Here is a 15,896-nt window from a genome sequence, read left to right as displayed (position 1 = left end):
TAGCATCCTATGTTGTTTTAAAACACATTCCGATAAGTATCGGTAACTTTTCTTGTAATTTAACTTGAGAAAGCCTGTACTATATATAATACAATTATAGTGCTGCTGTCCTCTGGAGATGCTCCAAACTTTTTCACACTTTTTAAAAATTTTTGGTGTGTCTGTTTCTTTATTCCTCAAAGTACCATGCCTTTATTTGAAAAATACATACAGTTTCACAATCAGTTCCAACAACTCGTGACAGTAACATTCCTGTTAATTTATTATAATGAAGCCTATATGTTCTGACAAACATGTCACACGTTTTGCATGAAGGAAACAATTGTATTCTATGATGTTGATGATGTTGGACAACAGCCACAGTGGCTGTATCACAAGTCATAGTCTGCCACGCTTTGCCTGAGGTACTCTTCATACAGTCGTTGCTGAAAAGAGATCAAACAATAATTTTTTTTCAACTCCAACACTGTATTGATGTGAGCTGTTGATAATTTTTTTTTTCTTTCAATTTTCTAACCATAAAGGCACGTGACTACTGCAAGAAAAAACAAGCATGAAAACAGTATAGCCATATGCCACAACTATGTTACATTTTCCTGTTGTGCTACCTCTCCAAAACATTTTTTTCGGGTTTCACAGATGTCCCCCTGAGGTTCTCGTCATAAACCACAGAAATTTAAGCAAATAACTTTAAATAAATTTGTAACCACACAACAACAAACCATGTTCACTGTGCAACAAAGCTTCAGACATAAAAATTTTCATTCTTTTGTTTGTCTTCAAACTTTGAAAATCCACAACGATGTGCCGTTCCAATGAGAACATTAATTTAAACAACTCAAGCCTACCGCACTTGACGGTTTGAAAGAGTGGAACTTATATTCTGCATTACCATAACGGCCTCCAGCATCAGTTAATGACCTCACCTTCTTAGGCTTCACATAAGTTGTGAGGTAGCTTTGGGCTTCCGACAGCGTACGCTTCTGCTGCCTTGTCAGTATAGGCTTGAGCCTGTAGAAGTCAGAGCAGCGTTATAACTTCTGCTACTGCCACAAAAAAATGTTTTATCAAGCACCTTGCATATCCATTCGAACAAAAATGCCTGCCTAATGGCCCACACAATACCTTCTCCTTGTTGCGCTACAGCTCTTCGACCACTGTGTAAACACCAACAACTGAGCTGGTCCAACAAACCTAACGAAAGCACAAAGAAAACGATCGTAGCAAAAACAGTAGCCAGTACTAATGTGCACTGTGAATCAGGCCTAACAGAAGCTGAATGCGAAAACAGCCTTTTGGTATTCATTTATGTACTGGTTGTTGCATCAACAGGAGCACCAGGTGAGCGTAACTCTATCAGCAGAACCACTGGCTTATTATTGTTCAGATGTCGCACAGCGACAGCATGATGCAGTGTATTTCATTTAACACCACATTTGCGAGCATTACTTTGCCTGTTTTGTTCCAATACAGCCAAAGTGCACATCGTCTGTGCCATTGCCATTCACAAAAAATTTTTATTTTTGTGCAATGAAACAACGGCACTATCTGTCGCCACTATGGTGAAAGGCATGTTCCACCACAGCGGTGAGGAATGCCAACACCGTTGTTATTATTTCCTCTTTTTCTAACGGTGTATCACTGCCCACCCATCCTGAAGGGCAAAGCCACACATCACCATCAGCAACAGCAAAATCAAAATTTTTTTAGTGGCATCAGCACGTCAGCTTCAAGGACCTTAGGTGGCCAAGATTAGTTCAGGGCGTGGTTTAAGGCATAGCCCCTTTTCAGAGCTTAAATCTCATGTGCCATCATCATCTTCTTTTGAAGGTTATTTCTGGGAACTCCCGAATAAGGCTTACTAAGGATGCAAATGGAAATAAATGTGCAGTGGTTGGCGGTCAGAGCCTCCAGTGTCACCAGCATTCTAGGCGTGGATTCGATTCACATTGCTGCTGCCAATTAATTTTCCTTGTTTTCCATTTCTTTTCTTTCTTTTCCATCTTTATTTGCTTTGGCACATGTCTCACATCCTGCTTACCGTATTTATTAGAATATAGGTCAGCCTTTTCTTTTGCCAATATGTTAGGAAATATGAGCTATCGACCTGCATTCGTTACTAAAGAATCTCGGCCTATATTCGGGAGGAAAGGTAGCAAAAGTACCGAGCTAACGGAGTTTCTCAATTGCGCCCACCGTAAAGCCAGTATGCAGGTTATCCACACTGGCTTTAAAAGATGCTTTATATCCGACGCACTAGGCAGCACCGAGCATGATGTCGTTTGTGGTGCCGAGGAATCCTGCAAAGCATCCGACGACGACGACTTCTCTGGCAGTTCAGACAAAGATGCAGCCTGTGGCATCGACTAGTGAGGTTTAGTAGCCTATCAGGGTAAAAAAAGGTGTGTCATGTTCACAGTGCTAGGTTTTCTAAAAAGGGGTAGGTCGACCTATATTCGAATTATATTTTTTATTTCTTGGTGAGCTCAGCATACAGAGGTCGACTATTTCTGAGCAAATACGGTAATTCCTCGTTCGGCTCAATTGTATGGGAGTGCAGCAGTTAGCACGTCGGACTCCCAGTTGCACCTGCGGCGTGGGTTCGATTCCCACTGCTGTCGAAAAGCAGAGCTTCCTTTTACGGCTTTCTGTTTTTGTGGTCACACATCGGACCGATCTACCATTGAAAGAGCCTACAGCAGCTGAAACTCTGGAGAACACCACTGCCAAATGATCTGCGCAGTCTCGAACACAATAAAGCAGTCTTCCTTTTTTTTTTTTCCTCACAGGAGCACAAGCTGCACGCACTTCACAACTGCACCAGTGTACACAGCTGCACCCAAACACTTGTAGAGTCGCGCGCAACAACAGCTAAACTCTGCAAGCAAGGACGCGCTAGAGGCTCACCTTGACTGCCACTTGGCGAGAACTAAAAAGATGATGGACACAGCAAAAAGGGCAACCATCACGCCCAGCCGAATGGAGTCTGGTAGCAGGCCCGACAATATCTGCAGGGGAAGCTGCACACCAGAAAAAGAATGTAATAAAAAAATTTTGAGTCATCACATTTGCTCAAGCTTGTGTCATGTAGGTATACGCTAGTAGAGTGGAATTGCCATGGCCCAATGGCTCAAGAATGTATACATCACTAAGGCACAAGTGACAAAACAGACGAATACGACTGCTGGCTTTAGCCAGCAAGTGTTTGCTTTAGCAATGAGTTCATCCACAAGGATTTGATTCACAAAGGACTCATCTACGGGAAATTGATGCATAAGTGATAATTATATTGTTTATAAGGAACAAGAAGAAAGGGTACAACAGGTACTGGCATTTAGCCAGCACTTGTTTTGTCTTAATGCTCAATCCACTATGCATTCTAAACAATGCACCAACTAGCTCCACTTGTCTTTGTTAAAGGGAGTACTGACATATCTTCCAACTATTCATTTGTTTGAATGAAATTCCTAGACCTCTAAACCCCAGAAAAGACACTTTCAAGGCTCAGAGCACCATAAATATTTTAACATATGCTAATAGCTTTTCTCCAGTGAGTTTCAGTTTTGTTTCTACTGTGTCATGATGTTAAGACACAGTATGTGGTCATCTAAGAGCAGGACATTGTGACGTTTTTACACTCTATCTGGCTCATTCAGTCACCTCGTATGCTGCTACTTTGTTGTGAGGGCCGATGCAGCACCATAGCGACGACTATGCTCGGAGAATGTGCATTGGCATTGCCAGCAACATAAAGCAGTTGTCTGCACTACCTTCTAACTGAATCTTCGGCTCAAGGCAACATTCAAGGGAATACCGAGAACAAAACCGTAGTAGATTTTTCCTGTGAATCTTAGGTAGAAGCTGGGGGGGGGGGGGGGGGGGAGCGCATCTCCTCAATTCCACTGCTATTGTAGAAATGTCCCATTCTCGACTGCCTGTCTTTTGATCCCGAGCCCTATGCGAGTTTGTCATGGTGCAAAATGATGCAACACGTGTTCTTACCACTTTTCCCTGCGGCCACTAAGGACTAATACTAGCGGAACGCTTTCATGCAGCGGCGGTGTATCGAAACTCACTGTAAGATCGGTCTATAGATCAATCAATCAATCGAGGTGATGCCATCACTCACAGTAAAGAGGAAGAGGAACTCGACGGTGCCTGTCCCTAGGTATGAGAAGAGTAGCTCCTCAGGTGCACTGCGGAGGGCCAGGTTGAGCAGAAGCAGGGATGGCAGCGCAAGGCCAAACAGTCCGAGGCACAGGCCCCTGCCACCCGTGCTGAAGTTGTCTGACCTCGCCTTGCTGCAGCAAAGGGGAAAGTGCGTATGAGGTACACAACTCACGAGAGAAGCAGAACTTAAAAAAATAATGTGACGAAGCAATCTTCAGAAAGAGGGGCAACAAAGGCTTGTTCAGGCCGAGCCATTCGGTGTCTAGCGTGGCACAGAATAGGGTTCGGTGGCGGCAAATTCTGCCGAAAAAGCCTTTTCCACAGTCAGCGGTTCCAAACCGATTTCTGTCGCCGCTGCCGCCGTAATCCCTCGCCGTGCACCAATCGGAATACAAGTCAGCTAGCGAGTCCTCTCTCGCAGCACATTGCAACTGCATTCGAGCCCAGCATCTTGCAGATGACTATTGCAATAGCAGAGATGTTAACAGGGTCTGTGAGGTGTTATCAGGTTCCGTGCAACAAATGCCACATCAAGCACAAGTATCACGCTGTGAGGGTCAAACTAACGCAAAAAATAAAAGAGTGCAACTTCAACACGAACCAGAAAAACTGAGAAGAAAAAATAATGTGCAGAGGGCAAACTCTGAGCGGGGGCGTGCACCTAAGTGGGTGCGTACTCGGCAAACCACCTTAATAGTAAAATATTGCACACTCTTTTTTGCTTTTGCGGTATTTTGAAAGCTGGCAGCAGCTTCGACAGTGCGAAGGACAAGCAATGTGAACAGCCCAGTGTTTTCGCGATTGGAGATTTCGTGCCATTCCAAATGTTGAATGCTCGGGCGTGAGCAAACCCCAACTGCTAGGTTTGGCGTTGCAGTGATTAAGACCTCTAAAGGCCAACTGCAACAATATTTTGGACTTCGTAAACCTAGTTTTAGACAGAGATATGTAGAGCATCTTCCCTGCAAAATTTCACATTTTAAATACAGATGCGTCATGAGAAGTGCAGAAATCAAACAAACACAACCATTACGGCTCATTTATTTTGTGGCGACGAGCGACCACGTAGACCGGTAAAGTCGGGCTCTCGCAGGAGAGGAAGAACCGACACTCCTTCGCTTAGCGTAGCATTCTTCTTAATGATCTTCGGAACGCTAGCCCGCGCCGGAACACGCCAGCCGCTCGAGCCTCGTGTAGACGCGAGTGTCTGCGTCATCCCTCGTGCGACGCCGATGCTGCTGTCGCTACAATTTATTTATTTATTTACTTATTTATTTATTTATTTATTTATTTATTTATTTATTTATTGCTGCAGAGTTTGGTGTCAAAGCAGTAAGGGCATAAAATACAAAAATGCACTAACGAGATGTGATTAAGAAAATACTAGAAATGCATACAAACAAAGCACAGTGCACGATAATGTGTGATCTGAGCACTTACAATCATAAGTTCTGTGTTTTAAAAGCAAGAGTATTTGAATGTACCTATACTGTCAAAATACGGAGTTTGGATATGCCAACAGCGGTGTTTTTCTTTTTTTTTTTTGGAAAAAATCACCAGGTCACTGCCCAGTTAACAAAAAGTAACCAAGTGATGATGATGATAACTTGCACGTAATTCTGTCTTCTTACGTAAATGTCTTCCATAATCATTTTTAAACTATAGCTTTAATTTACTTCCTCCAATGATAACCCAACATTTGCAATCCGATAGAGGAGAAAGCAACTGCGAATTATTTACAGTTACCATTGTGTACATGACAACAGACCCCACAAAACACTGCTTGAATTCATACACAGCATAGGCCCTATGCACATGCAAATACATACACAACATTATGCTAAGAAAAGTCTTAATCACAATTAAAAAAAACAATATCATACCTTCAAATTGTGCTTTGCCTACAAAAGTAGCTTTGATGTATCCAGATGGCCCCTTAATAAGCTTTGCATTATGTCATTAGAAGCAGTGACAAGCAAAGGCACATATATGGCTCTTGCTATAAAACGGGGGCGAGGCACTAAACTCAGTGTAAGTCTGTTAAGTAACCTTATAATCACTCAAATAGTCACTAGGACTCCAAAATAGCAAACTTTTTCGTAATGTACTGAAAACTTGCCAAATTTATCTTCTTCCTCACTAAGGTACCAACACTAATGAGTAAAGCCTGGTTACAAGTGGCACAAGATACGATGAAGGGTCATCGTATGCACTGTATGGAGGAATTGAAGGAGTAGTTTCTTCCTGTGTACTTGAAGTACACGAACGTCACTAGACTGCACTACTAACTCATTAGCTGGCCACCTATGTTGCCAAAGTCAAGTTCTACTTGTCTATGCCACAGCCTTTCATCACTGCTTGCAAGAAACTAACCCCACTCTTCAGCTCATTTTACATTCAGTACAGGGAGCACTGGATTAACTTTGACCACCAAAATTTTTTTAATGTAGCCTAAGTATAAGTATAAAAGCGCCTTTAGCATTTCGCCCTCATCAGAATCCAGTCCCCGTGGCAGGAAATCGGACCCGCAACATCAAGCTCAGGAGTAAAACACCGGGACCACCGAGTCACCGAGGCTGTGATTTTCGTTGCATGATTTCATGTTCACAAGACTGCTTTACAAGAAAGCTACATAAACAGTTCAGTAATGGGCCTACAGTTATGCACTTTACTGGCTTCATGGCTGTAGTAGGCTTTTTTTTTTTCTTTTCTACATCACTTTGAAACATTACATCTAGCTGGTCTACCAAGTTATGCATGTATAAAGCCACTTCAGAAATTTTGAATGACTGATACAGTCTTGGAAAATTATATTCTTCATTCAGACACCGCATCCACCAATACCATTAAATTTCAAAGCATTTACACAAGAGCACTTTTTTCATATGACTTTGAACTTACTTGTCCTGGCTAATTCTGAGTGACACTTCATTGCAGAGTCGTTCACAGTCATGCTCTAGAGAGTTGAGTGCATTCTGCACAGTCTGGTTGATGGTTTTCTCAATGTCCTTGCACACCGCTTCAATTTGGTTGACGCAGCGCACTGCTTGCTGGTTGGTTACAAAAAAAGAAAAAGAAAAAGAAGAAGTGAATGATTAGCTTTGAGCTGACACACATTTACGACACACTTCGCCTTTTTCAGTCTGAAATACAAATTAGCATGTTAAGCGGATGAGCAGTCAATAAAACTATGGTGGCAGTGATGCACTGATGACGAAGAAGCATGTAAGCACGTAAGAAGTAAAAATAAATGGTTGGTTTTTGCATCTCGATGTGACAGCATCTCCTCCTCCACCACAAAACAATCAACAACAGGAAGCAAACTATTCTTGATCACACAGTATGAAACAGTTAAGCGAATAGTACCCTTGCCACACAGGCACAATAAATGACAATAGGTGTCTAATGCCTTGAGCTGCTTATGGCATTATTTTTGATTTGGTGCTATCTATACATATCAAAATTTGATATCATTAAGTGCCATGACAATGATGTGCCCAAAGTATTTTGAAGATTCTTACTACTATACAAATCTACCAACAAAACAATTTTGCACAATATAGCGTTAACTTCTGCTGCACAGACGATAAACTGGCTTTAAGTAAAAGGTTCAACCAACATAACCAGTGCCAAATATGGTGGTAGGAATTTACTATAGTGTATACAATTTCCACTAGTAAAAGTGCAAATTCTAAACAAATTTTATAAATACGTGGTACAAAAAAACGCATTGCCTATGGAGGTAAAATTTAATTCATAATGGACAGTGTGCCCATTATGTACTATTATTTTCACTGACCAGTATTATTATCTACATCAACCACACAGCATTTCATCATGCTATCGACTTAACACTTTGCTGATATAGCATTGATAAGTGTAAAAATTATGCTGGCTGGCATAAAAGTCGGTGGAACACATTACCTCCACCACTTGGCTAGCTGTGACATTTTCATGACAATCCAAACGAAAGCTCCTGAATTGACAATAAGTATACTGGTTACTGGTATACTGGTTACTGGTCAAATCAAGAAAAAGAAATGGGCATGGGCAGGACATGTAATGAGGAGGGAAGATAACCGATGGTCATTAAGGGTTACGGACTGGATTCCAAGGGAAGGGAAGCGTAGCAGGGGACGGCAGAAAGTTAGGTGGGCGGATGAGATTAAGAAATTTGCAGGGACGGCATGGCCACAATTAATACATGACCGGGGTTGTTGGAGAAATATGGGAGAGGCCTTTGCCCTGCAGTGGGCGTAACCAGGCTGATGATGATGATGATGATACTGGTTACAGAAAACTGCACTCAACTATCATGTCCAGCAATCTGATAGCAACATATACATGGCGCATAAACTGTCATACACATTGGTGCATCAACAGCCTAAGTTCTACTTATGAAGTTTCCAATTAGGCTGAACAGTGAAAAAAAATTGAGTGGTTGCTCTAATTTAAATGCACAATGTTCACAGCTCACCCTGGTAATAAAGACTTCTACAACCATCTGGGACTTTCCAAATAAAAACACATACAATGTGATAAGGTGAGGATAGGACAACATTTTGTCGCTCCTAAGGCCTGCCTTGGATCTTTTGTAACATGCCAACAAATCCCTCTGGGACAGCAACATCAATCTGAGCATTATTTTGGAAGGCTCCTCCCGCCCTTAAAGACCGGTTATATATTAAAAAAGCTCCACAACACACACATATTTATGAACGGCAAATTGGTGAACACTGATTTCTGGACACATCACAATAGCCAATTAAGAATCAATATAGTTCTGCTAAGACAATGAATCAGATAATCTAGTGACTAACCAAAATGTGGCTCATAGAGAAAGCCATTTTCGAATCTCTCATGCCGAGATATACCACTCAAAAACATCACTACCTGGGAACACAAAATTTACAACCAAGATTTACAATAAATTTACAAACAAACCCATTTTGCAATGGTTTTTGCATGGCATATATACTTTAGTTTACTAAGGGTTCCACAAATAAGAGAAAGCATGGAAACAGGCCTTACATGCATCTACTGGTATATGTAATTCAAATCATAATTTTCTCTCAGCTCTTAGGTAACTTATTCACATCTTCATATAATTCAAACCTGACACACACAGAATCTGTGGCTGTAGTTTTGATTAAAGTAAAGCGAAGTCAGTATTTCCATCTATCAACTGACCTTGCTTGCATCTGGAATGTAGATGGCCGGCATGTCGAACCCACATCGGTTTAGGCCTGGCCGCTTGCACAGCTCCTGGACAATCTGCATCATGACTTTCTAGAAAAAAAAACATACAGACAGAATGTTCTTTATAAGATCTAAAGCTTATGCACAATGGACAGTGGCAGGACCAATGACTGGCTAAACACCAAGATAACAATGCCCAACTTATAGCTAACAATCTTCTCTGTGACACTGTTAAATTACCGTTGATATACTTACATATATAATTAACACTTTAGGTGCCAGCAAGAAATCCAGAAAGGCATTCAGAAAACAAAATGTTTCTAAATTGCTGATCTGCAGAGCAAATTCTTTGCATAGCAAAAAATAAATAAATAAAATAAACCAATGGGGCAGTCAACTTACAACTTGCATCTAAAAATACAAAATAACATGAACCGTACACATGTACGTTGATTATAAATGACGGAGTTGATAGGGGTTTAGTTCTGTCGCAACTGCTCGATGCTACAAGTACATTTTGGGAGAAGCATGAGTTACATGTAAAATGTCCAAGTCCTCGAAGAGTGGCTGTTGAGGATTAGAGCATTGCTTTCGTATGCTAGATTTCATAACATACTACAAGGCAATGTCCCACACCGTACGCCTTACACCAGGCGCACGTTACTTTTGCAGACTATTGTCAGCATTGTTTTGACCTTTGCTACAGACAATGCACCACCATGATGGATGTTGTATGCCTGCTGTGAATGGGATGAGGTCCACAGAGTGCCGCACTGTCAAACAAGCAAGGCCTGCTTCCGAGGAACGTGTCCACTTCAGGGGGTAGCAGCATGCAACTGGCAGCCGCCACTTTTAATATCTCTGCTGGATGAACGAACTTCGTAGGTGCCTTAGTGGCTAAAGAGGGAGCTCCCCAGAACATCAAAATGGAATGGACAGGCCCCGTTCGTTATTCGAACCTTGAAAAAAGTGCCAAATCATGTGGACAGAAACTCATCCTTGGCACTTTATGCAAAAAAAAAATATTGTAACCGAGTAGGACTTGTCTATGGCACTTAAAGGGTTCATTTATACAAACTGTACTATTAAACAGAACACAAGAAATGCTAGAGACTTGTTTCATCTACATAGAAAACTTTGCTTTTTTTTCCTTTGTCTTTCAAACATTTGCTGCATGTTAGCTGGAACACCCCATATAATTCAGGAAGTGAACAGTGACAACGCAATGTCAAGTGCCGACTCAGTGATAGTGGTAACAAGCTACGTTATTGATTTTGGGCCACATTTCCTCCACCTGCCGCAAACTTTTTCCTCTATGATTACACACGAAACCTGCCATTATATGCACATTATACGTACATTATATGTGCAACTGTAATTTAGTGTCTTGCCAACAACTGGGTAAGGAAAAGGGCCCCGACTGAGAAGTCATGTACTTGCCTGCCTGTCGGCTTCGTGGCCCGCCTCGTCTGCTTTGCTCAAGTAGAACCGCATCTTGTCAACAAATCTGTCATTAAGTTCTTCGACGATGTTGAGGGTGCGCTTGCACAGGGCCTGGCCAATGGGGTCAAAGAACACAAAGATGAGATCGGCCATCTGACCTGCAGAAAGAAACGGAAATGGAGTTTCAGAGAACAAAAAACTCCCAGAGTAGTGCTTGCAAGAGTTCTTGCAACTTTTGGCACCAAACCAGCTTTCATTACGATGTGGAAAAGTTCAGAGCGCAATCTATAAAAATGTATTTATCCAATCACTGGAACAGAAAAGTCCTTCAATTTATGGGGTACATTTTTTTAAGGTAAACCTTTTCCGTCATACATGTCAGAACATGTGGAGTGCAGAAATATCTTCTTTATGCAACAGCTAAACTGGTTTGAATGAAATTGGTCGCATGTGAAAGAGGAAATTAAATCCTACTGACTGCAAGGTGATTTTTCATTTAAGCCTTTTTTTTAAAGGGTCCTGAAACACTTTTTGAACATAGAAAGAAAATGTTACCGATCTACCAACGAGGCTCCTGCGAACATGTGAGCCCATTATTATTGCATTTCATGCAGCAGGGAATTTACAATCTCTTGTCAAAAGCAGTGAAATATCACTTGCTTGCCCTGGCTTCCCGCAATGTTGTGAACACCAGTGTCAATGCAAGTGGCTGGACCTACAACAGCTAATGGCTGATTTCGTAATCGAGAGAACATTCTCAGTAATACAATTATTGTTCATTTATTGCTCTTTATTTTACTAAATGCAAATGTACGAGTGCAAGTCCACAGGTAGTTCAGGAATGAGAGTTGACAAACGAAACAATTCTTTCCATGACGTGTCATGAAAAACGCATGGCACTGTGTCTTTGAAACATTTCTCATTTCCCACTCTGGCTAGCTGAGCACTGCCTTCGTGTGAAGCACTCACCTGAAATGAAAAATATGTACGTCTGCAATCTCAAAAAGACAGAAAGACCATTTCATCTTTGCACTGCCGGTCTAAACACGACAACTGCGCATGGCCTTCAAGGTGAAAAGCGTAGTGTAGATACTGCTGCTGCAATTAGGTTGTAACGATGTTGCCACGAGCTGTCTCGCGTTCGACCTTTGGGCGGGGCGAGTGGGACATTGCTCCCTTGCTGTCTCCCCTGTGTAGCTTTCAGCCCGCTATTGTAAATGAAAGGAGATAGAAAGCCTCTGATTGGTTTGATAACTATGTCACTTCACTTGCGTGTGAAGGATCTGAAAATGTTTTGCAGCAAGAGATTCGTGAGGCGACATAGTTTAACAGTGATGTCATTCTACGATTAGTTAGAAAAGTGCTTCAGGGCCCATTTAATTGCAAACAATTGTAAATCTTCCATAAAAAATAGAAGCATCGGGTCAACAGCTCTCTCATTCCACAACAAAAACAGACATCACGATTTACTAGGCTGCACATATTAGGCACCCAAAGCAGACAAATATGGTATTTATAAATCGCCCTGAAGTGTGCCAATTATTGCGAATACAACATTTGTAAGACTCACATAAATCAAGTGCTGATTTTATGTAAACTGCACGCAATTATTATTTTTGCCTTATCTAAGCAGTTCACTTGATGTTGCCTACAAAACTGATATGCTTGTTCCCTATGCAGAGTTACGAAGTTGTGAAACTTCACACTTTCATTTTTCTTCAAATAGATTGCAATCTTGCAAAACCTCTGAGGACCTAAATAAGTAACTTCCTCTCTTGAGAGTCACTCCAGAAAGTAAGAATTTTTTTTCCCCCAAGCTGAACTTAAAGTACTGTCATCAAAAGTTACAATAGAAAGAATGCTCGCATACTCACCTAGCCAGAGGATCGTGTGGTTGACGTCGTACGGATACTTCATGTCACCATCAACCAATCCCGGTGTGTCAATAAATGTTACCAGGCTAAACCTCTTCTGCCTCGAGGTGGAGATCTCCGTGGTCAGGTAATCCACCACACCTAAAATCAGCGATCACAAAGTTGAAGAAATGGAAGAAGGAGAACACGGAAAGAAACTTGAAGTGATCGTTCAGAAATCCAGCCAAGCCACTAGACCTTTAGGTGCTCAATAAAGTACAGTATAAAGCCAGATTGTTAACACTAGTGCTCATAGGAGCTTTAACATGTTTTGTACAAAACAATGGGGAAAAAAATGCAGATTTAACAGTTTAGCCAAGCACTTCACAAACTCACTCAACTAGAAGCTGCGTGTCCCTTTTATCTCTGTCCACTACTAAATGCAAAGCTGCCACGGCAGCTCAGTGGCGATCACATTATACTGCTAGCTCGAGATCATTGGTTCAATCCTGACCACAGTGGCCACATTCTAATGTGGACAGAATGCAAGTCCACTCGTACACGTGCATTGGGTGCACGTTAAAGAACGCCAAGTGGCCAAATTATTCCGGAGCATCCTGCTGTGGTGTGACTCATAATCAGATCATGGCTTCAGCATGTAAAACCTGAGAATATAATGTCCTACTTTACTAAAATGCAAATGTATGAGTGCAGAAAGTGTACAGGAAGTTCAGTGATGAGACTTGACAAACAAAACAATTCTTTTCATGACCTGAAAAGAAAAAAAGCATAGCCCTGTGTCTTTGATACATTTGTCATTTCCCACTTAGGCTAGCCAAGCACTGTCTTTGTGTTAAGCGCTCATATGAAATGTGAAGCCTGTGTAGTGAGCTGCTGCGCTCAAACTTGTCAACAGTCAGAAGAGCAGGTAAAAAAACACTCAGGGAAAGCACAATAACATCTCATGGTACTGTTTTGTTCAGTCGGGCAGCTAACTGAATTTTTGTTCACAATGCCCAGACAACTGGACTGACTGTACAACTAGACAGCATAAAAATTTTGGTTTCTCATGAAGGAAATGTAGGATTGTTAAAACGATGCCGTGAGTAGGATTGTTTCCACTTGCCGAATCAAGAATGTCCACATGCAAATGACAGACAAATGCAACAATGCATGCTAATTTTGGAGAACAAAACAAAATAAAATGTGTCAACCAACGTTGCAAATGCAATACATAGTCCATGCAAGCAGCTACTTGAAACAAAACAAAACAAAGAAAACCAAACGTGGGCAGGTCTTGCAGAGGGCGTGCTCTCGATGGGTGTTCAGCAGGAAACCAGCCCTTCATTGGGCAGCTTGCCCCATTGAGACAACAAGCCAGCAGCCCAAAGATGGGCTGATCCCCATGCGAACGTACTTGCATCCAGGAATGGATAGGAACAGCTTCAAGCACACACGTAGGATTAAGGGTCCACACACAGCAGTGTTCGAGTGCAACACAAACATGCCAGCATAGATGTATGCAAAAAAAAAGCAATGTACGAGGGAACATAAGTGCCGTTGATTGACACCTTCTGAGGATGCATTCTGACAATGTTTTTTAATCTTACCGCAACAAACAACTATGTTTCACTTATTGGCTAGCGTGAATACACTGGCACTGATATACTTATAAACTTCCAGTATATGTTTACATTAACACCTATGTCTACATCATGTTACAATACAGCAAGCAGAGCCGATTATTCTTTATTGTAGGACTCTCCTGCGATCTTCATGACAGCTTGTGACACAATGTGTGAAATATAAAACAAAAGTAAGAAAGCTTTAAGTTGTCATTACAAGAGCATAATACCGTGGTTACAGAATAAGCAAGTAACCAGAGCAATGCTTTGACAAGCATCCGGACTAGCACTTCATATGACTTCTCAACCAGCACTTAACGCCCTTTTTTCATTCAAGAGTTGCTTTCTTTTTTATCATGGCACAACCTTTTCTGAACTTTACACAATATAAAGGAAGAAAGCCAGATAATTATAATTAGCAGGCTTAACTGTTTTATGCTTTTAGCTATGCTTTGCAGGAACAAACATACAGCAACACAATGAAAACACATAACCTCACCTTTAATCTTCTGTAGTGGCTTGAAGTGTGGGTAAAGGTGTAAGGTGGCATTCCCCTGAAATCAATAACAACACAAGAAAGTATTAATTAATGGCACTAATCATTTATACAATTATGAAGCTAAACAATCAGAGCATCACATATCTGAACATGTCACTGTATACAGAGCTAAACACAGCAAATAGCTATGTTACCTTTTGTTCCTGTGCAACAATGTATGGGAAAATTAAAGAAAAATAATTCTTGGGTTTCACGTGCCAGAACCACAATATGATAATGATGCACACTGTAGTGGGGGACTTTACATTAATTTTTGCCACCTGGAGTTCTTTGATGTGCACCTACACATATGTACAAGTGCAATTCTGCATTCCACTCCCCTATAAGTGCAGCTGCAACAGCCGGGATGGAACCCATGACTTCAAGTTCAGCGGTGCGATGCAATAGCCACTAAGGTACCATGGCCAGTTATGAGAAAATAAGGGCACAGCGCTTCAGCATGATACAACATATAGAAGCACAATTGCATATTTGTCTTCCGGCCTGCCTTTGTCAAAACATGTTTCCGATACTTGTAAGTAGCTTAGGGAGCGACAGCCATTTTAGAAACAATTTCCCAGACAGCATCTGCCTGTTATTTGATATCGTTCAGTCCTGCACACTTCTGCAAGCAGTCCACCAGGCCCATTCCGAAGGCAACAATGGCATTTATAGATGCTGCCCGGTGGACATTAAAACCATGTGATGAAACCTTAATAGCTGCTTGTCATACAACAATGTTGCTCAATTTGCTATGTGATGCAGAGCGAGCCAAGCTTTGACAAATAAATTCAGTGATATCCGTATCTCAATGGCCGCATGTTTGACAACGTCAGGATAGAACAGGACATGGGCTGTTAAATATGTTGCATATATGTTGCCAAGAAGGAAAACAAAAGCTAACATTAGTATTCTTTGATGTATATACCTCGAACATTTATCAGTTTAATCATTTTCATGACATGATTATATTCATGGTTATAAACATAATTATTTATGTAGCCTCAACATAAATGCAACTATTTTTTTTGCACTTTCTTGTAACTAGATGTCAATATAGATAATTGG

The 15,896-nt window shown here is 41.3% G+C and overlaps 1 protein-coding gene across 1 annotated transcript in view; it reads right to left on the bottom strand.

Moving 5' to 3' along the window:
* Positions 1 to 238: 238 nt before the first annotated feature.
* Positions 239 to 15,896, bottom strand: part of LOC135910635 (uncharacterized) — a 54,594-nt gene continuing 38,936 nt past the window's right edge. The window contains exons 5-13 of the mRNA XM_065442647.1: positions 14,790 to 14,844; positions 12,687 to 12,827; positions 10,810 to 10,970; positions 9,361 to 9,459; positions 7,072 to 7,220; positions 4,130 to 4,301; positions 2,908 to 3,020; positions 927 to 1,011; positions 239 to 425 (exon numbers count right to left, since the gene is read on the bottom strand). Of these exons, the coding sequence (XP_065298719.1) occupies positions 372 to 425; positions 927 to 1,011; positions 2,908 to 3,020; positions 4,130 to 4,301; positions 7,072 to 7,220; positions 9,361 to 9,459; positions 10,810 to 10,970; positions 12,687 to 12,827; positions 14,790 to 14,844 (1,029 nt within the window). The 3' untranslated portion in view covers positions 239 to 371. The remainder of the gene's footprint in view (positions 426 to 926; positions 1,012 to 2,907; positions 3,021 to 4,129; positions 4,302 to 7,071; positions 7,221 to 9,360; positions 9,460 to 10,809; positions 10,971 to 12,686; positions 12,828 to 14,789; positions 14,845 to 15,896) is intronic.

This window comes from Dermacentor albipictus, chromosome 2 (assembly GCF_038994185.2).
Source record: "Dermacentor albipictus isolate Rhodes 1998 colony chromosome 2, USDA_Dalb.pri_finalv2, whole genome shotgun sequence".
Taxonomy (NCBI): Eukaryota; Metazoa; Arthropoda; class Arachnida; order Ixodida; family Ixodidae; genus Dermacentor; species Dermacentor albipictus.
The sequence above is the reverse complement of the archived record's forward strand: the minus strand, read 5'-3'. Positions and strand labels throughout refer to the sequence as shown.